General features: G+C 42.4%; 2 protein-coding genes across 2 annotated transcripts in view; both read left to right on the forward strand.

Moving 5' to 3' along the window:
* Nucleotides 1-1,117: 1,117 nt before the first annotated feature.
* lipt1 (lipoyltransferase 1) lies at nt 1,118-6,816 on the forward strand. Its single transcript, XM_054776170.1, has 4 exons — nt 1,118-1,191; nt 1,805-2,353; nt 2,444-2,665; nt 3,178-6,816. The coding sequence occupies exons 2-4, from the start codon at nt 1,843-1,845 to the stop codon at nt 3,588-3,590; spliced, it is 1,146 nt and encodes a 381-aa protein (XP_054632145.1). The 5' UTR covers nt 1,118-1,191; nt 1,805-1,842; the 3' UTR covers nt 3,591-6,816.
* Nucleotides 6,817-6,921: 105 nt separating this feature from the next.
* Nucleotides 6,922-24,852, forward strand: part of eif5b (eukaryotic translation initiation factor 5B) — a 29,945-nt gene continuing 12,014 nt past the window's right edge. The window contains exons 1-21 of the mRNA XM_054776136.1: nt 6,922-7,080; nt 7,914-8,024; nt 8,103-8,166; nt 8,256-8,408; nt 8,500-8,974; nt 9,049-9,182; nt 9,265-9,342; nt 9,413-9,563; nt 9,662-9,754; nt 9,859-9,942; nt 10,007-10,066; nt 10,145-10,446; nt 10,516-10,623; nt 12,967-13,077; nt 13,156-13,223; nt 13,352-13,493; nt 13,567-13,698; nt 14,214-14,396; nt 14,465-14,626; nt 14,880-15,011; nt 15,088-15,219. Of these exons, the coding sequence (XP_054632111.1) occupies nt 7,046-7,080; nt 7,914-8,024; nt 8,103-8,166; nt 8,256-8,408; nt 8,500-8,974; nt 9,049-9,182; nt 9,265-9,342; nt 9,413-9,563; nt 9,662-9,754; nt 9,859-9,942; nt 10,007-10,066; nt 10,145-10,446; nt 10,516-10,623; nt 12,967-13,077; nt 13,156-13,223; nt 13,352-13,493; nt 13,567-13,698; nt 14,214-14,396; nt 14,465-14,626; nt 14,880-15,011; nt 15,088-15,219 (2,910 nt within the window). The 5' untranslated portion in view covers nt 6,922-7,045. The remainder of the gene's footprint in view (nt 7,081-7,913; nt 8,025-8,102; nt 8,167-8,255; nt 8,409-8,499; nt 8,975-9,048; nt 9,183-9,264; nt 9,343-9,412; nt 9,564-9,661; nt 9,755-9,858; nt 9,943-10,006; nt 10,067-10,144; nt 10,447-10,515; nt 10,624-12,966; nt 13,078-13,155; nt 13,224-13,351; nt 13,494-13,566; nt 13,699-14,213; nt 14,397-14,464; nt 14,627-14,879; nt 15,012-15,087; nt 15,220-24,852) is intronic.

The raw sequence follows: 24,852 nt of genomic DNA on the forward strand, positions 1-24,852 counted from the left end.
TCCTTGATTTCTGCAGCAGAGAGCACTGCAAAAACAGCCATACTTGAAGAAGCCCAAATGATATTAAAATGAGACAACTTTTCTTATTTCGAGCTAAAAATTCTGCCAATGGGGTAAGCAAATTTTGCTTGGCTAGAATTCTTAGAACTAGAATATTTTTCTTGTGACTTTTAAGAATATACTGAGTCCCAAAATGAGCAAGTTGTTCTTAATCACATAGCTAGATGTAAGTAAAATGTTCTTATATTTCAAGGCAGGAATGCCAAATAAGCCAGATGCTTTTATAAGATTGAGATAAAATTTGCTTTTATGAGGCTAGATTTAGGCATAAATGTTTTTACATATTCTAGATGTTGGAGTATTATTCTACTTCCCTACAATTTCTACAGTCTCCAATTAACCTATCAAGCATATGGAAGGAAGGCAGTACACGGGGGGAAGCATGCAAGTTCTACACAGATGAGTTCTGAGGGGGATTTGCCTGATTGTGGGGCTACCATACTAACCATTTTAGTCAAGTGCATTTTACTCCAACAAACTGTCTTTGTAAGGACTTTGCAGACCACTTCAGAGGCGATAATAGTTATCATCAGACATGATATTTTATCCTTCCAAAACTGAGATGCTTGATCAGGCTCTCTCAACAGTGAAACCCACCACATGTCTTTTAGATCCAATCAGAACCAAATTAAATTTGTTTTTTATGGATCTCTGAGGGATGAGCTTTTAAATATCCTAAATAGCTCTCCTCAGACAGGGGTCTTCCCTGCTGCCTTCAGAACGGCGGTGGTGAGGCCCCTGCTGAAGAAGAGAAATACAGACACTAATAATTTTAATCATTACAGCCTCTTTTGGAATTATAATAAAGATGTGTTCTTAAATGCAAATACAGATTAATTTTTAAACAATATATTATTTAATATATTATAACATGTCTATATATACATATTACATACATATTAAAGTCAAATACCCACTAGGTGACTTGAAGTACCACATTTAAGAACCGGTGGACTAGACCATCAGTGGTAAAGTTCACTGATATCAATAAAGTAAAAAAAAAAAAAAAAAGTATGGCGGTCGGAACGTTTCTCTTGGTGAGCATCTGCAACTGTACGTCAGGTTTCCATGACGGACACAACTAATCGGCGAGCAGCAATCGACTGCGGCATGTGTTCTTGGCTTCTGCACGTAAGAAACCTTTGTGTCGTCATATTTAAATGGCATCGGGTAAAATTATTGTTTCTTGCTCATGTATGTGCGGAATCCATGTGTAAAAATATGTTTCGATCCCAGATGTGGCTAAGCTGTGCAAAGTTAGTGGCTAGCATTGGCAAGGACAAGTCCCTGACGTCACGCCATAAAGCTGACGAAGTGATCGATGTCGTTTTTTAAATGAAGTTTGCGCTTATTAGTTTAACACTCAATGTAATAAATGCAAGCGCGCGTCTGCGATTTGGAATAAACCTTTTCTTTGTTCTGATCGTTTTGAATAAATACACCCAATACATGTTGGAACGCTATCATATTTACTGTTAAAGTAAAGGATGAAAGTAATTTGAAAATAATGCCATTTTTACTGTTTTACAGAAATGTTTAATTGTGACAGGGTTACTTGTTACTCTTTTTAATTTGAAGGTTGGCATAAATGCATATGTTCTCCATCCTTCCAATTTCTTTATCGCTTGTCCTTAACACAATCGTGGCAACTGTGAAGAGTGAATTCAGTAGACATTGATCCCATGCCAGATGCATAAATGTGAACCACTGCAATGCCAAAAGTTCACCTGTGTTCTCATTGCAGGTGATTTTTTAACTTTCCACTATGTGGAAGTGACTACCATGTTGTCAAACATTGGAAGGTCATTGTCTCTCTTCAGAGGCTCTTCGGGCTCTTTAACACTCACTCAGGTTACTCGGGCCTGCAGTAGTCTGCTAACTGACAGCAGCAGGGGGCTTGTCCTGTACTCCCAGTCCACAGACATATATGAGAACCTTTCCCTGGAGGATTGGATAGAGGCCAATGTGGACCTGCAGCAACGCAACATCCTGCTATTGTGGCGCAACAGGCCAGCCGTGGTCATAGGGCGACACCAGAATCCCTGGAAGGAGTGCAACCTGTCACTCATGAGGCATTCAGTGATAACGTTAGCCCGAAGACGAAGTGGCGGAGGCACTGTGTTCCATGACCTTGGGAACCTTAACATGACTTTCTTTGCGTCGAAAAAGGCGTATGATCGCCAGAGGAACCTGAAGGTCATCACTGAGGCTCTGAAACGTCTCCGACCAGGACTGGAGGTTGAAGCCACTAAAAGGTTCGATATCTTTCTGAAGGGGCGATACAAGATCTCAGGTGGGGTTTAAGGCAGCCACAACTACAATGGTGAAGGTGTTTGTTATTTGCATCATTTTTATTTGTCTATTGTCCTGCTGTTGACCCCAGGAAGTGCATCTAGAATCAGCAGGAAGTCGTCATACCATCACTGCACACTCCTGCACTCAGCTGACCACTCTGCCCTCTCCACTGTGTTCCGCTCCTCCTGCCAGGGTCTCCACAGCAATGCCACACCCAGTGTGCCTTCACCCGTGGCTAATCTGATGGATTATGACCCCACGCTGCAGTGGAAAGAACTGTTGGACGGATTGGCAGATCAGTACAGTGCAGGTATTGGTTTCTCTGAATGCCTCTTTTAACCAAAACATTGATATACAGACCCTATCCAAAAAATTTGAATGTCATGGAAAAGTTGTTTAATTTCCATAATTCCATTCAAAAAACTTTGAATGGAAACCAACCAAGTATTGAAGATTGACATATCGTTTTGAAAGTACCATATTTTGATTGATTTGATCCTAATTTCTTTCTTTTTTTTCCTGCAAAAACTGAGAAGTAAATGGTGATTTCTTCACAGTATTCTAATTTTTTGAATTCCTGTTTTCGTGGGTTTAATGAGCTGGAAGCCCAAATTATGTAAAAATAAACAAATAAATACTTCAAATTGTTAAATTGTGGGCCCTGAATCTATAATCTATGAAAGTTTAACTTTTTGAATGGAATTATGGAAATTAAACAACTTTTCCATGACATTCAAATTTTTTGGAAAGGGTCTGTACGTATGTGTACGTATCTGATGGGTTCTGAATTTTGTTTGCTTTCTGTCTTGCATGTCTCCTCAGAGTTTGGCGTCAACTCGGCAAAGAATCTTGTTAATCCCGCTGATGACTCAGCATTTCCGGGTCTCGGCAGGGCGGCGGCAGAACTGCGAGGATGGGACTGGGTATTTGGAAAGACACCAAAATTTAGTGTCCAAACGTTGCTGAAAATGACCGATAACTGTTCATCGGTTGACCACAGTGCACAGCTGTGTTTAGAGGTCAAGAGTGGCGTTATTGAGAACTGCCACTTGGATGTTCCCATTGGCTGGCTTCCACAAAGCCTCAGCAGCAAGCTGAGTGGGGTGCTGGAAGGAGAGCGATTTTGTCCACAACGCATAGCTGCATCTTTTGCTGTGCTGTTGCGCTGTGAGAGCGGTGAGCTACAGAACAGACTGCAGAGACTATGTGACGCCATATTGGCTGTCATGGGCTAAAACAAAATTGAGGGGCATCACCATTTAGGAGTACCTCTGAAAGCTGTACACGGAAAATTCCTGGTTCTGCCATGAAGTTTAACCTTGGCCTATATATTCAAATAAAATAAGTGAGCAGTGGTGCACAAAGAAATGAAGCGATATGTGTGACCACGACAGATAGGAATGTGTCCTAAAAAAAAGGCCACATTGGTGGGCTGCATTTGAAGGAGCCGTGAAATTGGGATGGCCTTTATTATGATGACATCTGTCAAATGTGGGTCGTTTGATTCACCAGTGCTGACTTCAGGCTGCAGAGTAATTACAGTTGACATGGTGACGACATGGTGACAACATGGTTGGTTTTCTTTCATGTAGAGACCTGAGGCCTGTACTACTTGTATGAAGCAAGTTTAAGTTATCCAGGATATCTTATTTGGTTAAGCCAAACATTGAAGAGGCGGGATAAGCAGTACTACGAAACTGGATAACAACTTTATTCATCAAGTCAGGATTTTACATTCCCGTAGAAGTGCTGGTGTTAGCAACAGCAGATGACTAATCACAAACATGAACAAGATACCTGCAGCACAGTGGCTTACCTCATTCAGGAAGAACAATCCATTATAACAAGCATGACAAATATAAATACATTACTTGCTAAATATAACATGGTTGTAGCTGCTCAATAAAAGAGAGAAGGCTGTCAGAAAAATCACCAACTATGTGAATGCATAAGTACGCGACATTAACAAACACATGCATGTAGGTAGATACTGTACATTTGGGCTGCAATACATGACTGCTATATTTTAAATGGTGTAGTTGACCTTTTTTGTTTCATTCTATCAGTGTCAGGGAAACGTGAGCAAATAAAAATGAAATATAAAAATAATATTCAAAGGGGCTAAGTTGTGTCATATGAGTAGGATGCTTAAGTGTGTCTGTGGTAGTGGTTGGGTTATATCATAACATCAAAGCACACTTAAATGACAAGGCCACTGATGGAGCTAACCGAAATATGGTCATGGTTTAATTTGTTTGAACATGCAGTGGATTTCATCACATAGTTCAATTTGCAGTACCACATGTCCAAAAGGTGTGGGAAGAAGCAAAGCTTATTTAATTCTACCCCACATCCGTTTTACATCAATTGCAATACATTTGTTCACTTCCTGTATTCCATATGCACTCCTTGCTGGTTGAAATACATAGGAAAACGATAAGGTAATGTAATAATGTGGTGTAAAAGTCCAAATTCTTGTCACTCTACTTCATATGACTGTCATAATAAATAATATAAAAATAGAACACACTGTAGTTGGATAATGGGTGAGTACAGACAATGAGCTCACAAGTATGAAGAGGCAGTAGTGATTAGACATAGCATTGTACTGTATGTACACACTGTTAGAGCATTCTTCTTCCTTGTACATTGCAAACACCAACTGCTTGTATTGTTTCTTGAAATCGTTCATGGTAGTGCATTGTTTGAGTTCCTTGCTCAGTCCGTTCCATAATTTGATACCACATACTGAAAAGCTGAAGGTTTTTAGCATTGATCTTGCGTATAAGTGTTTTAAGTTTAATTTTTCCCTGAGGTCGTATTTCTCCTCTCTCGTAGAGAAGAATTGTATGACTTTTGTGGGTAGCAGGTTATTGTTTGCTTTATGCATAATTTTAGCTGTTTGGAAATTAACTACATCACCAAATTTTAATAATTGTGATTTTAGAAATAGAGGATTTAGGATGTTCTCTATACACAACATTATGGATTAGCCTAACTGATCTTTTTGGCATTACCTTTTACCAAGTAAAGTGTACTTTTATAGTTATCTCCACGCAATCAGTTAAATATGGTAATACCAGAAAGCAAGAGAAATAAGAATAAATAAATAAGACCCTGCAGGACAGAATTTCACTCTGGCTGAGGAGGTGAGGAGTAATAGCCAGGGGCCACAATAACGTAAGGTTTGAGACATCAGTTTTATGTTTATTTTCAGGAACAACAGAACAGAGAATGGCTATGGCTAAATTAAATAAAGTACTTGAAAATGGCGACAACAATAAAATGGAATGATTAACGCGGTTAGTTGGACTTATTTTCACTAAATTACTTGTGTGATACCTTGGTATATGCGATGGATATACAGTATACTCATTTTTAGATTACATGGACAGTTAATACAGTTTCACTCAAAATTATTCAACCATTGTAATTACATAATTTTGGAAATGTAAAAAAAATCAATAAACGACCACTTCAAATATTTTGATCTGCCACAATAATGTAATGAATTTAAATGAAAATACTTCAAGGTGACAGCTTTTCTCAGCATTTTTGTTGTTGAGACTTTTAAAAAGAGATTAATTAGATCATTAATTAAAGATAATCTCAACCAAAAAAAAACATAATTCATGAATAAATTTTACTGCCAAGATTGAGGATTTTATACCCAAATTCACCAGGAGGTGATCAGACTTTTGCAACAAAGTATCAGAGCTTTTCCTGGAGAGGGATCCAGTGCACGTACTTCATGTAAAAATAAAAGGTAAAAATACCCATTTTCAGTTAAAATAAAAAATGTGACTAAGAAGTATTACAAAACATTTTTAACCAAAGTGTATCATCACTCTTCTTTTTCTTGGTATCCATCCTCTTTATGAGCAACAGTAAACAGAGCAAACAGTTATCTGCTACCTAAAAATGTCATACAATTTTTCTCGATGAGGATAAATATGACCTCGGGAAAATTTAACTCAAAACATTTATACACGAGAACAACGCTAAAAACCTTCAGCATCATATCTCATATTATTTATTAGGATTAGATATTGGGATTAAATAAGATTTGCTTCTTCCTACTCCCTTTGAACATGTGGAACTGTGAATTGTAATATGCGATGTATTCCAATGTAACTTGTATGTATGTTCAAATAAATTAAATCATTACCATTACCATTACCTTAGCCTGTATTAACATAAGAGAAAACTCCAAAAGAGTCAGCGCCTCACCAGCCATGACCCTGAGTGGACATCACTGATATACACATGTACACACATATCTTATATGTGATAATTAGTTAAATCTAAAGTGACATTTAACATTTTGTCTTATTCAAGAACTCGTTAAATAAAATGAATTTATGCCCTCATATGACGCATGCGTAAATGAGCACTTTACGCGCTCTCAAAGAGGAACGAAGATGGATCACTTTGTGTTTTTTGTAGGAACCAAACTAAAGGTGATGATAAATGAAGGGATATTGGGCCTTTATATTACCGTAGTGTTGATCAATACTATACGTTCGATGACAAGTAATCGCGCTACACTATCACTCTACACTTGGTGTCCTCTAGCGATTATCAGGAAAAAGCAAGCAGAGTGTGATCTCGTGTCAAGAAACAGACGATCTGTGGCCGATGTGAGCCGTGTGGCATATTGAAGAGAGAAGCGGAGAACCGATGCTGTAGGATGGGAAAGAAACAGAAGAAATCTGGGGAGGACAGGTAGACAGAACATTCACCGGCGTCAGAGCAGGGGCTGTCCTCACTTACATACTGCGGTAGCGAGACGTGGCCCGTTAAATCACTGAAACATGCGTGTCAGCTCCACAGGTTCCTTAGTTAGCTTAGCAGCTAGCCGAAGCTAACCACGAGTCAGCGGATGCGCGAGTGGAGTTTTTGCAATATTTTGAACTGTCCGGCTTCAGAAATGTTACACAGTAAACAAGCGGGACCAGATGGGCACGCTTGAGCTAGCTGCATCCGAAAGATGTCTTGCTTTTTTATGTCAGTCGTTACTTACGGGGCTAGCTCGGACTGTCTGTGTTTATCAAACAAAGCTCAGTTAAACAATCACAAGTGTAGATACTCTTGCGTTTGACTTGACAATGATGATAAATAATGGCCCGATACGTTTCGGCTATTTTTTAACATATGTCCGCTATCGGTCATGTGACGTAATGTTGCGTAGAGCCAGAGCTCTTTCACCTGCTACCACCATACATCCACTGCATTGATCGACATCTTTAGATAAAATGCTACTGCTAAGTGTGCAGGTTTGGTTTAGCAAATTCATGTAATAATAATGTCCGCAAGTGTACTATAGTATACTAACAAAATGTTGCGGTCCTATGTGCTTTGCGATTTTAATTCCTCTTGTGTGTAGTCCCAGTCTGTCTGGGTCTGATGTAAAACGAAACTGAGCAAGTTCGCGAGTCAGCAGCTTGTGCTCGTGTTGTTCCAACAGAGGGACCAGAATCAGCAGGCTTATGTCAGAAGCGCTGTGCTGTGGTCCTTTTGAATGTTTTTATTTGATTGATTGATTTTGACTTCATCAGCACCAAAGATGACTACATTGATGCTCTGGCGGCAGAGATTGAGGGAGCTGGAGCCGTAAAGGAGTCAAAAGGGAAGAAGAAGAAGAAAGGAGTAAAAAAGGAGGACTTTGAGTATGTGACATTGCCCCCCCCCCCAATCTTTTCTTGTCTGTACTGATTAATCACGGACATGTTTGTCTACTGCTGCAGTGAGGATGACATCCTGAAGGAGCTGGAGGAATTGTCCCTGGAGACACATGGTGGGAAGTTCAAGGTGAAGCAGTCTTCAGCTGCCAAATGTGTTTGCAGTCAGCAGGACACAAGCATTTCTTCACATTGGTCTCCAAATCTTTGTCTGTACAGAGAGACGATGTGGAAGTGGAAGATGAGAATGTGGAGCCTCCCAAAGCTGAGAAGAAGAAGACCAGGAAGGGGAAGAAGCAGGCTACCAGCCCTGAGGAAGATGAGGACAATGAAGGACCAGCTGATGAGCAGAAGAATGGAAAACAGGAGCAGGTGGGATGGAAAATGACTTCATTGCTCGTTTGTAGTTTTCTTTAACTTTTGAACCTGTTTGTCACTGATTATGTCATTGTTGCACCTTAAGGTGGCACCTACAGCGCCGTCTGAGTCTGATGAGGAGAGCAGCTCACATTCTCGTCTAAAGACCAAAGGAGGTAAAAAAGGTGGCAAGAGACCTTCTGGCTCTGAAGACGATGACGAAGGTGAGAGAAGAAAAGAGGGAGAGGATGTGTCTGAGGACGATATGGAGTTAATGTCCCGGAAAGACAAGAAGAAAACCAACAACAACAAAGGTAGAGCTACAAAGAGTGATGATGAGGACGAACAGGAGGAAGACGGTGGCTTCAAGATCAAGACAGCAGCACAAAAGAAGGCAGAGAAGAAGGAGCGGGAAAGAAAGAAGAAGGAAGAGGAGAGGATGAGGCAGAAGAAGCTTAAGGAGAAAGACGCCAGCACAGATGCAAAAAAAGAACCAGAGAAAACTACAGAGCCCACAGCTCCTCAGGTATTCCCAGAAGTGGTGGAAGAACAGGAAGTGAACAGGAAGCCAGCCGCAGATGGTAAGATGTCTGCCACTACGGGGAGAGATGGACTCTGTGAATAAAGATTCATGTTTGTTGTTGTTGTATGTCAGATGAGGGCGACAAGAAGAAGAAGGACAAGAAGAAGAAAAAAGGAGAGAAAGATGAGAAAGAGAAGGAGAAAAAGAAAGGACCAAGTAAGGCAACAGTGAAGGCTATGCAGGAAGCTCTGGCCAAGATGAAGGAGGTGTGCTTTTGTGGAAAACGGGGGCAATTTACCCGCTCAGAGTTGTAGTCCTCAATTCTCATTATTATTTTAACTCCTGTAGGAGGAAGAGCGTGCCAAGAGGGAGGAAATAGAGCGACTCAGGAGGCTTGAAGAGCTAGAACAACAGAGGCTGGAGCAGGTATGAAACCAACATCTCCAAGTCCAGTCTTTCACAAAACAAGACATTTGACCTCTTCAACCCCTGGCAGGAGCGTCTTGAACAGGAGCGTAAGGAAAAGAAGAAACAAAAGGAGAAGGAGCGGAGGGAACGTCTAAAGAAGGAGGGGAAACCTATGACGAAAGCCCAGAAGGAGGCACGAGCTCGGGCTGAGGCCACACTGAAACTGCTGCAAGCTCAAGGTGCATTGGCTTTATAAGTCAAATAACTGACAACCAGCTGATTATGGCTTGGCTCATCATCATCATCATCATCAGCTGACCTATGTTGCTGTGTGTAGGTGTGGAGGTGCCATCCAAAGACTCAGTGCCAAAGAAGAAACCAGTTTATGCAGACAGGAAGAAGAAGAAGCAAATCACCCAAACACTAGAAGGTACTGCTTATTAACTGCATGATAAACTGCCTGCTACATTTTGTGCAGGGTGTGGGTTCGTAAGTGCTTCAGGATTAATACAAGTGTGATTTCTTCCCCAAAAGTGTCAGAGGTGACCTCGCCAGCATCAGAAACAGTAGAACCTGTTGCTACAGAGACAGAAGCAGTGAAGCTGGTAACAGAGCCAGGTGAGAAGTAAATCTGAGCATGTGGAAGAAACATCAAAGTAGATTAAACTGTGCCTTTTTTTAGATGTGAAGCCAGATGTTGCTGTGGACAACTGGGAGGCCATCGCCAGTGATGAGGAGAAAGGTTAGCAATCATGAAGCATGACAAGTTGGTGTTTGTTGTCCCTTGTAGCAACTCATTTTGTGACTGACTCTTTGACAGAGTTAAAAAAAGTCCACATTGAGGTAAAGGAGGAGCCTGTTCAGCTCGCAGTCAGCGAAGAGGAGGATGAAGAGGAGGACGAGGAGGAGGATGAGGATGAGGAGGAAGAAAGCGAAGAAGCCGTGGAAGAAGAAGAAGAAGAAGAAGAAGAGGAGGAGGAGGAGGGCGATGGGAAGGAGGTATCGGCAGGTCAAGGGAAGAAGCGGTCAGTTAAGGAGAGTGAAGACGAGAGCAGTGAGAGCGATGATGATTGCAGGACGAAGGAGGAGCGCTTTTACGACCGAGCCAGGAGAAGGATTGAGGTGAGTGTCTAGGACATCTAAAGAATTGCCGTTCAACTCATATCTACCTCAATCTGTGTGTTGTCACAGAAACGGAGAGCGGAGAACCTGAAGAACATTGACACTGACACACTAAGAGCACCAGTTGTATGTGTGCTTGGACATGTCGACACTGGAAAGACCAAGATCCTGGATAAGGTACGCACATTTCTAACAGCAGGCCGCTGCCTGGCTCTTTGGTCTGGCTAGCTTTAGTAGCAAAAGGGGACAGTGGCTGACTTTGACATACAGTATGTCTATATTGTAATGCCCTATTCACAATTGCAGGGACGCATGTGACGTCATGTCTGGTTGCAGTCGGCACTGAATCAAGCAGATGGGGTCAAACAGGCATAGTCATAGCGAGAGGTCAAGTGAAATCAGAGCGAAAATACCACGCACATGGGTTGTTCTTGCATGTGGAAGTCGTTCTTTTCGTGGAAAATAGCTTCTAAGATATTCCATCATAAAGGGGGGAAAAAAACTGTTGCTCTCATCGAGTGGCACCAAGTATGAACACGCTCGAATTTGCAGTCCTTTCAGATCCATTGACAACAGCAGCGACATTTATAATAAAACTAAAGTTAAAATATTGTCGCTCAAAAATGCTCATGAAAATTGTACTCCAGCAAGAAACTTATCAACTAATCTTAGACAAGAAATGGAGGCAAAACATTTGCTTGCTAACGACAAAATCTAAACTTAGGCAAAACATTGCTGTATAATAGGGAAGCAAATGAAAAATCAAACTCAAAAATGACGCAAAACATTAAGTTTACACCATTTAAAGCTACTGCAGAAGCCAAATTCTATAAATATACATAAAATGTTCTAAGCTAATTGCTTGGCAACATGGTACCCAACTCCGATAAAGATCGCACAGCATGCATCAACAATCCATCAAATACAGCACGTTAACCATGCACGAATAAGTCCAACGTTGTCTTTCATGGCATGTTCCTTAAAGGAAAACTGCACGTTTTGGGGGAATTTTGCCCATCATCTACAATCCTTATGTGAGACATGAACACATATGACTTTCTCTTTTCTGTGTGTTCTAAAGATATAAAAACAGACAGCTCAGTACTGCATGTATGGGACCCACTTCAATCCATTCATTTTCTATGCCACTGATCTTAATTAGGGACGCGCGGGTATGCTCGAGCCTATCCCAGCTGACTTCAGGCGAGAGTCGGGGTGTGTGGGACCCACTTATTCCACTATTGAGCCTTCTAGAAAGACTCCAAAAAGCGACAACAATTTTCCATTTACATATAAAGTGTAGGAGTGTAATGATTCGTTTTAATAACGAGTTGATTAGTGTCACGATTTGTTCTTGCCGTACGATTTAGGGATGATATTGGTTCATTAGAACGATACGATCCGAAATTATTCAGTAACTTTAAATCAATTCAGTAACTTTTTAGCCAAAAATTCAACCAGTGTGACTGAGAAATAAATACCAGCATACTGGACAATGCAGGTTAAGTTTCCTAGAGTCCCACTGTTTTTTGTAAGGGAATCAGGTCTAAATTATTTATGGATATAAACAAGTAAACAACAATTAATGTCAAATGCATTTTATTTGAATCAAGTGCAACCAACACTTGAGGTTGAATTAACAATGAATCAATTAACAGGTAGAATTATATCAAGTCTGTGATTAATTCCATCTGAAAAAACATGACTTGAACTTTAATTTGATACCTCATTCACATCTGTACCTCAAGTATTAAAGAAGTTACAGCAAATTTCATACTGCAGTTCAGCAGCATGCTGTATTAGTTTCCACGCCACACTACAAATTGCATGTACACAGTAATTCCAGGGCAAATTAACATATTTCACACTATGAAGTTTTTACGAAATTTCATCTGCAGATAGATATTAAAGTGAATTTATATCCTACATGCCTTTTTATCTCGTCCTGAAGCTCCGATCCATGAGTTTGAAAGGCGTAAAGTTGGACTTAACTTTTGAAGCACTTGTATGACTCGGTGTGTTCCAACACTCTGTATAAATCCAGTGTAAAGTGTGGTGATGACATCACATCAAAAACTCACAAACTTGTGCTCTTTGAAGAGGACGTGTCAGCTCTGTTTACTCAATGTGCCAACCACACTGTAAGAATCGGCTTACCTGACGTCATCCGTGCACCCCACTCAACAGGGATGACTAATCAACTTCGGCCAAATCAAACTGTTACACAAGTAATGTTTAACATCTTTATCATTAAAAGTGCTAGAAAAAACATCCATGCTTAAATCCAATGCTTTATTTCCTAGTATCGATGCCCCCTCATCTGTAAACCGGAAATGAGGCGTGCCTCAAGGTCACATGGTTTGCAACTCAGCAATTCTGTAATTGACGAGTGATTAGAGTAGTCCACCTCTAAAGCTAAGATAGCTGAGTTGTTCACTTGTCTTGCAGCTGTTGAACTGCTTATGACTCGGTGCTAGCTTGTTGACTTGGGTCTGACATGTTGTTGGCTTATTCACACAGTTGCGACACACACATGTTCAGGATGGTGAGGCGGGAGGAATCACACAGCAAATCGGAGCCACAAACGTGCCCAAAGAGACAATTGAGGAGCAGACAAAGATGGTGAAAAATGTATGACAACGTATGCAGAGACACTCACACATACACATGCACACAGTGTTGCGTTGTCCTCAGTATTTGTCTATGTAGTTTGACAGAGAGACAATAAAGATTCCTGGGATGTTGATCATCGACACACCAGGACACGAGTCTTTTGGGTGAGAGCTTGTCAAAGATGACCTCATTTGAAATATTTGTTGGTTAGCTTGGGCACAGAGAAAAACATGACATCTGTCTTTCTGAGCTTTTTCAATGAGTGACATGTACCTGTGACCCACATGATCAGTAACCTGAGGAACCGAGGGAGTTCTCTGTGTGACATTGCCATCTTGGTGGTGGACGTCATGCATGGTTTGGAGCCACAGACTATTGAATCCATCAACCTGCTGAAGGAGAAGAAGTGTCCCTTCGTTGTGGCCCTCAACAAGGTGATCTTCTATTAAACCGTCAGGCGTGTCGTCTTGCGATGCTGACTAATGAATTTTGCTCTTTGCTCTTTAGATTGACCGTCTGTACGACTGGAAAAAGAGTCCTGAAACAGATGTTGTGGTGACGCTGAAGAAGCAGAAGAAAAACACCAAGGATGAGTTTGATGAGAGGGCAAAGGCCATCATTGTGGAGTTTGCACAGCAGGTGACCACAGTTGGTCATAATTGATTCACCTCTCAAAACATGCTAAGAGAAAGCTCAAGAAAGCTAGGAGAAGTGTCATCAATTAATCTGGTTTGGTTTAGTTTATTTGAACATGAAGGTTACAATGGAATACATCTCATGAATCATCCTTTCACAGTTCCACATGTCCAAAAGGAGTAGGAAGAAGCAAAGCTTATTTAATCCTACCCCCATCTATTCCACATCTTGTACAGTACATATTATTCACTTCTTGTTTTCTATATCATATTTTTATATAATAATCAGTGTAATAATAACAATAAAAAACAAGCATGACAGAACAATCATTGTAATGATCAAGACTCTTCTGCCTTGTATTTAGCAAACACCAACTGCTTGTATTGTTTTTGAATTTGCTCATCTCGTTACATTGTTTGAGTTCCTTGCTCAATCCATTCCATAATTTAATTCCACATACAGAAATGCTGTGGGTTTTCTGTGGGTCTAACCTGCTGTTATGTCGTTGATGTTCACAGGGTCTCAACGCTGCCCTTTTCTATGATAACAAAGATGCTCGCACTTTTGTGTCACTGGTTCCCACATCGGCTCACAGTGGCGACGGAATGGGAAATCTCATAGCACTTCTTATTGAGCTCACTCAGACCATGCTAGCCCGCCGGCTAGCGTGCTGCAACGAGCTCCGGGCTCAAGTCATGGAGGTACATTAGATGTCCTGACTCACTGCACGCAGTGTGAAGACAAGCATGCTTCCTATTGCTTTTGTCAGGTCAAAGCTCTGCCTGGTATGGGCACCACCATAGACGTTATCCTGATCAACGGATGCCTACGAGAAGGTGAGACAATCATTGTCCCCGGAGTAGAAGGACCAATCATCACGCAGATCCGAGGGCTGCTGCTGCCGCCGCCTCTGAAGGAGCTCCGGGTCAAGGTACACATGTAGAGCCTGTCCATGCAAGCTATACATGTTCATTAACACGTTAGCCAGGAGTTGGACTTTATCTGCTGATAACATGAATAGTATGTTTTCACTGCAGGAAAACGTTACGGGACAGTGTTACAATTACGCCACTTTGCCATACTTTACTGTTATGGCAATATTTTCTCTTGAGGGTTATTGTTTTGACTCCTTTTTTTTCATGATTGATGAGCTAATTGATTTGTGTGTGTGTGTGTGTGTATAGAACCAGTACGAGAAGCACAAAGAGGTCTCTACATCTCAGGGTGTGAAGATTCTGGGTAAAGACCTGGAAAAGGCGTTGGCAGGGCTCCCCCTACTGGTGGCATACAAAGATGATGAAATACCTGTACTGAGGGTAACACACAACCTACCCCATCTCACACACATTTGCAAACAAATTTGGCATGGCTTATGTTTATTGTGGTCTTTAGGATGAACTTATTCATGAGCTCAAACAAACTCTGAGCTCCATCAAGTTGGAGGAAAAAGGAGTTTATGTGCAGGCATCGACACTGGGATCACTGGAGGCTCTGCTCGAGTTTCTGCGCACATCTAAAGTACCCGTGAGTAGTCCTTACATCTGGCCTTACTGATCTGCTTCTATTTGTTTAAGTGGGGGAAATAAGCATTTGATCCCCTGCTGATTTTGTTTACCACCTTACAAAGACATGAACAGTTCTAAATTTTTAAAGTTAGTTTATTGCAACAGAGAGTGACAGAATTTAAAAAAGAAAATCATGCTAAATATGTTTTTAATGACAGTGATGTGGTGTGTGGCCACATTAAGGTGAAGATGGTTGTTGTTCAGTGCACTGTGACAAAATAAGCTAAGACATAGATGCCATGCCGGCCTCTTAATGACCTTGAATGTAAAGTAGCAAAAACAAAAAAATAAGTACTTAGTACATGTTAACTTTGTACATGTAGCTGCACGTGTTACACTGGACCGGCTATAAAGAAGTAGAGAGAGAGAGAGAAAAAAAAAAAAACTACACGGTGAGCAAACATGTCCGAAAAACGGAAATGACGCAACACTAGGGATGTCCTGATCCACATTTTTTGGCATCCAATCCAATACCGAAAACAATTTTGAAAAAAATGGTCATGCAAATACTTGTAGAGTAGGACTAGTCATTTGACATGGTTATAGATCAGTTTGTGGTGATGATTTAGAATATGTGACTTTTTGTGACAAACTTTCTTCAACGCAATAGTAATTTGACAGGCCCTAGTATAAACAACCAGCGGTTACAGTGGCACTTCCCGTGCTAGCTTCCCGCACCATGACACAGCAGTCCGGACACAGTGAGGGGAAACTACCACTGTAGCTAAACAACCGAATATCCAACGTAAAATGTGGACCTAACTTCACCACAGTACGCCGCGGACATGATCGTTATACGGCAACCAGATCAGCTCGATCTCGTGGAGGAAGCCGATATTATCCGGTCTTCAAAATACAGCGGATTGGCAGCCGCTGATGGGATTGCTACATCACTACGCAATACTCAATATGCAATACATTACCGCCTACATCATCAGCCAAAGGAGGAGCCTTTGTAGCCTGGAACCTGTTTTGAAATGTTTCTATTGTAATTTATATGACAAAGAATATTATGATACATACAGTACAGTAATCCCTCGTTTATCGTGGTTAATTGATTCCAGACCCGACTGTAATAAGTGAATTTTCGCGCAGTAGGATTCCTTATTTATAAATCAAATAGTTTTGTAGTTGGAGCATAGATCACCTGTTTACATTCTTCTAAATGTTTTTTTTTTTTTTTTTTTTTTTTTTTACATTAGAGCCCCCTCCTATACATGAAATAATACCGCTATGGTCACCTTACACTCGTAAACAATAAGAGTAACTAAGCCAATTAAGACATAGGACTTGTACTTGTGTGTGTGTATAAATGTTCCCTTGGGACCTGTTTAGAATTCCTGTTGTGGAATGCCAGTTCGACAATCAAGTCTGGTGCTTGTTTGTCTCACCAAATATTACAGTAATACGACTGACACCGAGTGACCAGTGTAGAATACTACATTTAGTCTGTTAATGTATCTTTTGAATGTCTTAGATTTGTATTTTATGGTAATGGTAATGGTCTAATTTTATTTGAACACGCATGCAAGTTACAATGGAATGCATCACATAATTAAATTCACAGTTCCAAATGTCCAAAAGGAGTAGGGATGCATTATTTTAGTGGTTTGAAAATGTACTAAATCAGCAAATTTTAATATTTGTGATTTTTGGGATCATAGTGGGTGAAAACAAACTGGAAAATCTCATATTAAAAATATACAACATAGCATAATGCATAAAGTTAATAATAATTTGTTACCCAAAAACCTCATGCAGTATTTCTTTATCTGAGAGGAGAAGGACCTTAGAGGAAAATTAAACTTAAAACATTTATATGCAATAACAACGCTGAAAACCCACAGCATTTCTGTATGTGGAATAAAATTATAAAATGGATGAGCAAGGAACTCAAACAAGGTGAGCAAATTCAAAAAAACAATACAAGCAGTTGTTGTTTGCTAAATACAAGGCAGAAGAGTCTTGATCATTACAATGATTGTTCTGTCATGCTTGTTTTTTTTATTGTTATTTATTATTACACCGATTTATTATATAAAAATATGATATGGAATGCAGGAAGTGAATAATATGTACTGTACAAGATGTGGAATGGCCGCACGGTGGTCTAGTGGTTAGCATGTTGGCCAACACAGTAACGGTCTGGAGATCGGGAAGACCCGTGTTCGATTCTCCCCTGGGCATTTCTGTGTGGAGTTTGCATGTTCTCCCCGTGCGCGCATGGGTTTTCTCTGGGTACTCTGTCTTCCTCCCATATTCCAAAAACATGCAGGTGAGGTTAATTGGCGACTCTAAATTGGCCATAGGTATGAATGTGAGTGTGAATGGTTGTTTGTCTATATGTGTCCTGCGATTGGCTGGCGACCAGTCCAGGGTGTACCCGAAGTCAGCTGGGATAGGCTCCAGCATGCCCCCGCAACCCTGGAGATAGAATGTGGAATGGATGAGGGGATTAAATAAGCTGTGCTTCTTCTCCTTTTGGACATGTTGAACTGTGAAAGAATGATTCATGAGATGTATTCCATTGTAACCTTCATGTTCAAATAAACTAAACCAAACCAAACCAACATAAGGTAGCGAAAAATGCCTGAATATCAAATAAAGCATTTGTAGTTGCACGTTAAGAGCATTATTTTTGTTTTTTACTTACTTACTTTTTTTACTTACTTAGGTTCAAGCATAATCTATTTTTATCAAACCATCTTTTTAGTATAGTCATTTCCTCTGTGACTGTTTTCATTAGCTCTTGTGTGCTTTCCTCAGAACAAAAAGCATCATCTGCAAATAATCCTAGCTTTAGGTCAGTGGTTCTTAACCTGGGTTCGATCAAACCCTAAGGGTTCAGTGAGTCGGTCCCAGGCGTTTGGCGGAGCCTCCTCCACGGAGGTTAAGACACATCGGACCCATCATGTCAATTTGTGATGACACGTCGCCGCTTAGCCATCACTGGCTGCAGATAATCACATTACATTACATTGCTTGCCTTGGCCAATCAGTGCTGCAAAGAATTTAGCGCGCTCATGGTGTGTTCCATTTGTACTTGGAAGTCGGAATTTCCGAGTTCCAAGTGGGAACGCCCGACTGAAACGCCCCCCGAAGTCGGAATGTTCAACTTGGAAGTCAGAGCATCCACACCAACTCTGAGTTAACAATCAACGATGGCTGCCTTGCGTGTAAACGGTAAATATCGTCAGTAAATAATTTATAAAAAATATTGCTATAGTATAAAGTTTTTCTGATTTGGCAACTGGAACGCTTTTAACTCAGAGATCAAGTCACTCTCACTCAGACTTCCGAGGACACAGTTCACACAGTTCCGAGGACAAATGAAACACAACATCAAGTAGTCAACGTGTGACTGATGTGGTAGCACGTCGTGTGATTTCGTTCTTAATATTTTAATCCAGATCGTTGCACAGGTCAGCTGTTGGTTCCTGCTTCGACCTTCCGGCCTGTCGCACCTCCTCCGGTGCCAATGCGGGCAGCTGCAGGGTCGTCAGCTGGAGGCCGCCGTTCACAGATGTTTCGCCCCCTATACCAGTACATCTCCCGGCGGGGGGGCAGTGGCGTCTGGGGACGTCTCCCCGCCACTCCCTGCAGCTGCCCTCAAGGGGGTGTTAGCCCCCCCATCCTTTTTCCTTCCTCCGAAGCCACAGCCAGTAGCTCGCCTTCTCAGCCTCCTCTCCCAGCTCCTTCAACGCTTTCCGCAGGCTTGTCCCTGTCATCCCAGCGCTGCGAAGCAGTTGGACTGCCGTCTTGCCAACAAAGCCCCTGCTTCCGACCTCCACAGGGTGTACCCTGGCTCTCCAGCCAGCCTCAGTATTTGAGGTGTTTCCTCTCGTGGGCTGCTGTCATGCCCTCTTCCCAGGGGATGGTTAGCTCGATCAAGTAGACTGATCTCTCCACTGCAGACCACATGACAATGTCTGGTCTGAAAGTAATTGTTATGATCTCTCTCGGGAACACCAGTTGTCTTCTGAGATCCACAAGTATTTGCAACTCCTTGCCTGGTCTCAGGATGGTAACTCCCTGCGTGGGTGCTCTGTGCATTTCGCCTGGCTTGACGAAAGCAGCTAGCGCTGGCCTTACCTTTGTCTGGGTGCGGTTTGCAGCCACCCTGCATCTTTCGAGGTGCTCTGCCAACTTGGCTAGCACCTGGTCGTGGCGCCACCTAAACCGTCCCTGGGTCAACGCCACCTTGCATCCTGATAGGATGTGCTGGAGGCTAGCCTTGGTGGTACTGCACAGCGGACAGCCTGCCTCACTCCCGAACCACTGAGTGAGGTTCCGGGGCCATGGGAGGGTGTCGTAGGCTGCTCTGATCAGGAAGCTTGGTCTGCTCTGTGGTGTCCTCCAAATGTCTGCCCAGGTGATGCGCCTCTGATGCGCCTCCCACTAATAGGGAACTTGAACTGGGTTTAGACCGTCGTGAGACAGGTTAGTTTTACCCTACTGATGATTTGTTGTTGCAATAGTGTCCAGGCTCCTTGGCTGCCCTGGGATATCGCCTTTATGTGGAAGTGCTCCTGCTCCACCCTGGTGATTTCGTCCACCACCATGGTCTTCCTCTGCCTCATGGTAGCTTTGGACCAGAACTGTCGTGGCGCTGCCCAGCGTAGGTCAGTGCGACCTGTCTGGGTTGACCCCATCACCTCTTTGTGTTGCAGACTGGAGATGGCGTTCTCTACCTCGGCAGGTGCTTTCCATTTACGGCCTGTGCGGATTGGGACTTTTTTGCACTCCTTATTAGATGGTCAGCAGAGTCCTTCATCTCAAGTACAAGGCGTGCCTTCTCCTGCTTGTACCCGAGACTGATGGATTTCAAAGGGAGCTCCAGCATGTTCCATCCAAAGAGGCCTGCATCTGAGAAGCAGCGAGGTAATCCCATCCACTTCCTGATGTATCTGTTGGTTAGGCTGTCCATCTTGCTGACCTCTGAAATGGGGACCTCGCAGATCTTAAGTGGCCACATCACACATTGGTATAGTGTGTGCTGGTAGCACCACACCTTGTGCTTCCCTGGCAGCTGGCTTTGGTCTATCCTTGCCAGCTCCTTGGCAAGCTGTTGTTTGGCCTGCTTTCCCATCTGTCTGTCAGACAAGTCCGCAGTGTACTGCCTCACCAGGCTCTTGAGTGGCTTTTCAGCGAGCTGTGGAATTGGCTCTCCTCCCGCCACAAAGGTGGTCTTGATTTGGGGGACTCCTTTCCTTATTGACAGACTTCTTGATTTTGCTGCCTTTACCTTCATTCTCGCCCACGTGATCAGCTCATCAAAACGCTCAAGGAGTCGTGTTGTACATGGCGCCGTCCATGTAGCTCCTTAGTGGTGGGAGCCTCTCCCCTGATGGTAGCCTGATCCCTCCAACGACCTGCCTGGCCCCTCTGAGGATGACTTCGAAGGCTGTCACAAACAGGATTGGGGAGATGGCACATCCCATGGCGATTCCTCGTTCTAGCCATTGCCATCCAGTTGTGCAGCCTTCCAGCGGAAAGCACATGTGCAGGTTGTCAAACTATCTGGTGATGATGTTCTTTGCACACTCAGGAACATGGAAGAAGTCCAAGGCGAAGTCTATCAACTTATGCGGCACTGAACCGTATGCGTTGGCGAGATCTAGTCACACAACATGCAGGTCCCGCTTTTCCCTCTTTGCCTGCTGGATTTGTTCCCAAATCATGGAGGAGTGCTCAATGCATCCAGGGAAACCAGGGATTCCAGCCTTCTGGCAGCTTGTGTCGATGTAATCATTTGCCATGAGGAAGTTGGTCATTCTCCTGGCCAGGATGGAGAAGAATATCTTCCCCTCCACGTTGAGCAGGGCAATGCTTCTAAACTGGCTGATGGTACTGGAGTTTTACTCTTTTGGTATGAATACACCAATAGCTTGCTGCCACTTTGTTGGCACTTGCTGGCTCCTCCAAGCTGTCCTCATGAGTCTCCACAGTATCCTCACCACTTGGGGGCAGTTCTTGTACAGCTTATACGAGAGCCCGTTTGGCCCGGGGGCTGACGCTGACCTTGCCTTCCTGATGACATCCTCCACTTCCCGCAACTTGGGTGGGGAGGTGTCAAACTGTGTTGCTGGTGGGTTTGGGCGTGGGACATGTCCTGGGGAGCCGAGCGGGATGGCTTGTCTGTTGTCACTGTACTGGCTCTTGATGTAACTCTCCAGCTCCTCCTTGGAGGCATCTAGCTTCCCGCTTCGCTTCTCATCCAGCAACTGCCGAGCAAACTTGAAGGGGTCTTTAAAAAAGCTGGTTCTCTCTTTCTCTCTCTTCTTCCTCCTCCTTCTGATCCTCTCCACTCTGCGCAGCCTGGCGAGCTTTTGCCTGAGCTCGTCCCACAGCTCCTTAAGGCCAGCTTTCTCCTCAGGTGTAGCCCTCCGCCAGTTCCGGCGGAGCTGCCGCCTGTCTCTGACAAGCTGCTCGATGTCACTCTCCCTCCTTCCTTTCCCTGGGGCTGTGTCTTTTTGACCTTGCCGAACCTCGCCTTGCATTCTTCAAAGATAATCTCAGCAAACATGTTGAGCTTGCTCTCGACTCCTCTTCGCAGTGTCATACTATACCAACTCCATACCAACTATGTCGAGCAAAAAAACAAAGGGGTCGGACAAATATGTACAGCATGGATTCACATGTATCACGAACTGTGATGGGAGTCAGTGTCCTGCCGCCATCATTTTGTGCACCAGTAAACAAATATATACTGTACCTATGCCTTGAATTTGAAAAAAATATATATATTTTATTTTTCACTAAAGAAGGGTTCGGTGAATGGGCATATGAAATTGGTGGGGTTCGGTACCTCCAACGAGGTTAAGAACCACTGCTTTAGGTATTTTGTCACTTTACATATATCATTAATATATATAATACAGCCAAACCTGTCTTAGCGGCCACCTGCCTATAGCAGCCACTGAAAAATCCCCCACAGCAAATTTACATGTTATAGACATGTATATAGCAGTCACCTGTCCAACGCAGCCAGCGGCCACCCATTTTGTCTCCCTTGGTCAATATCTGACCGCATATAGCGGCCAAATTACCGACTCAAGTAGAAGCTTCATGCACGAAAAAGTTTCGTTTTTCAATCAATGAAGCCGTCGTGTGTAGACTTTAATTACTGAGTCCTAGCTCAGTCACAATCATTCACAAGATCCACACAAACGTCAGTTGTTCCACATAAAAAAGCCGTCTTCTTTTGAGCTTGCTATTTCCTGGTCAAACATGTAACTTTAAGCGCATTTGCACCAAAACATTACCGCAAAGTAGGCTGGGAACAGGACGTGCTCCCAGCGACGCTACAATAAAAAAAAAACATACGCTAGCATGCATGCGGCAGTGGGAGCAAAACTGAGTTCGGTTGTACTTAATTGAAGTATTTTAGAATGTACTCACGACATTTTTGATCAATCCTCATCCACAAATCCATCAAAGTCCTCATCTTCTGTATTCGATGCAAACAAAGCCGTCTTCTTTTCCGTTCGCTACTAGTCTGTTAACTTGTCAGTGTTATTCAGCTCCGAAGCAAAGAAGGAACCTTCTCCTGTTGCTTCTGCCAACTTTATTTATTGAACGCGGCCACCAGACAGCAGCTCAGAACACACACACATCTCTTAGCATCGTCTCTCCTTCCTGCTTGCCCACAAGGCAAAGGTTAAACAAGCCCCACTACATAGCTGTCCAGGCAATGCCTGTAACAAGTGACACCGTTTATTTCCTGGTGTGAGACAATGTGTGTCAATACTGTAATGCCGCTTGTTGTGGGGAAGGAGAGACTCACGTCGCCGATGCACTTTAATCGCTTTATTAACAGCGGAGAACACTGCAGGACTTTACATCCACGCCAACATAAACACACTTCCCAACTCTCTCGAAACTCACAGCTAGCACTGAGCCTAGCTCTCCCGCTCGGGACGCCCACCGTCACGTCCCGATGAACTAAAGCTGTAATGACACTCTGCCGTATAAAAAGTAAAATATTAAAAACAAGCGTAAGACATTACTAGCACAGCTTTGTTCTGTGGGTCGTGGATATATTCTATCAGTTATTATTAAGCCTGTAGCTTCCTTTTAGCCTTGGCTATGATTGCACTACATTGTCATGTAGACCTACAAAGTACACTTGGAAGAACAAGAGGTGAATAAATGTATTGCAACTGATGTGAAACTGATGAGAGTTAGGATTAAATAAGCTTTGCTTCTTCCTACTCCTTTTTGGACATGCAAAATTGTGAATTGTACTATGTGATGTGCTACTGTTTGTCTCATATGCATGTTCAGGATGAATTAAAACCATGAACCATGATAATAACAAGCCTAGTAGTGCTGTACAACTTTTATCCGCAGTCCGCAGTGCCCTCTACTGGTCAACATTATTATTATTATTCTTTTTTTCTTTTTTTTTTTTCCTCTACTGGTCAACATTCAAACTGGACGCCAACCTGTCTATAGAGGCCACCTGTCTATAGCAGCCACTTTTCCAGACTCCCTCTAGTGGCCGCTATAGACAAGTTTGACTGTATGTTAGTTCATTTAGCCATTTTATGCTTGAAAATGCTTAATTTAGGCAAAAATTTAAATTTTTGTTTAGATATGCATATTTTTTTATGAATAATAGGTCGTATTCCACCACAAAGAACATTTAATATATTTTTTAAAAACCATGAGTGATGGCGTGAAATTTGAAGCGCGATGTGGCGAGGGATGACTGTATATCATTTTCGTAAGAAGCTGCTATGTATATTGCAATATGGATTTTTGGCCCGCCCCAGCTCACATGAGCCAAACGTCGTGTTTTAGGTGTGATGTGGGTCCAAGGACAGTAAGGCTGGCCTAGTCTGCCTGCACTTTGTGACTTGAAACCATTGCTGGCCACACAGGGCTCAGATGTTTCATTTAGTTGGTCACCAGGGTTGCACACATCTCAGGAGGGATTTTGGTCTACTCCTCGATACAGATAAACTTTGAAACCTAAGTTTTAAAGCTGACACTTTGCAACTTGAAGTTTCAGCTACCTCAACCGATTTTCTGGAGACTGGCTAGGCCACTCCAGGATCTGAATGGGCTTTTTTTTTTTTTTTTTTTTTTTTTTTTTTTTTGAGCTACTCCTTTGTTGCCTTGGCTGTACGTTACAAGAGAGAGAGTCCCAGAGCAGAATGTTTCCACCTCCATGTTTGACAGTATGGATAGTATTATTGTATTGTCAAATTCACCATTGCTCTGCCTCCAAACATGGCGAGTCAAGTTAATTCCAAAGAGCTCAATTAGGCCTGTCACGATAACAAATTTTGCTGATTTGATAATTGTCCTACAAATTATTGTGTATAATCAATATTATTGACATTTTTGAGACCATTTTTTAATTAATTATACGGCATAATAATGAGAGTACGTACATAGTATCAAAAGCAATAAACTTTAATTTCTCAAGAGTATTTAACATTGTAATTAGAATGTCAAGCGCTTTTAAATTAACAAGCGTAATAAATTAAACAAACAAAAAAAACTCAATGAACTCAATGTCTCTTTCAGCAAAAATTGCATAAAAATCACAATAACAAACAAAAACCAAAAAATAGACCCTGTC

The sequence above is a fragment of the Dunckerocampus dactyliophorus genome, chromosome 1 (assembly GCF_027744805.1).
Source record: "Dunckerocampus dactyliophorus isolate RoL2022-P2 chromosome 1, RoL_Ddac_1.1, whole genome shotgun sequence".
Taxonomy (NCBI): domain Eukaryota; kingdom Metazoa; phylum Chordata; class Actinopteri; order Syngnathiformes; family Syngnathidae; genus Dunckerocampus; species Dunckerocampus dactyliophorus.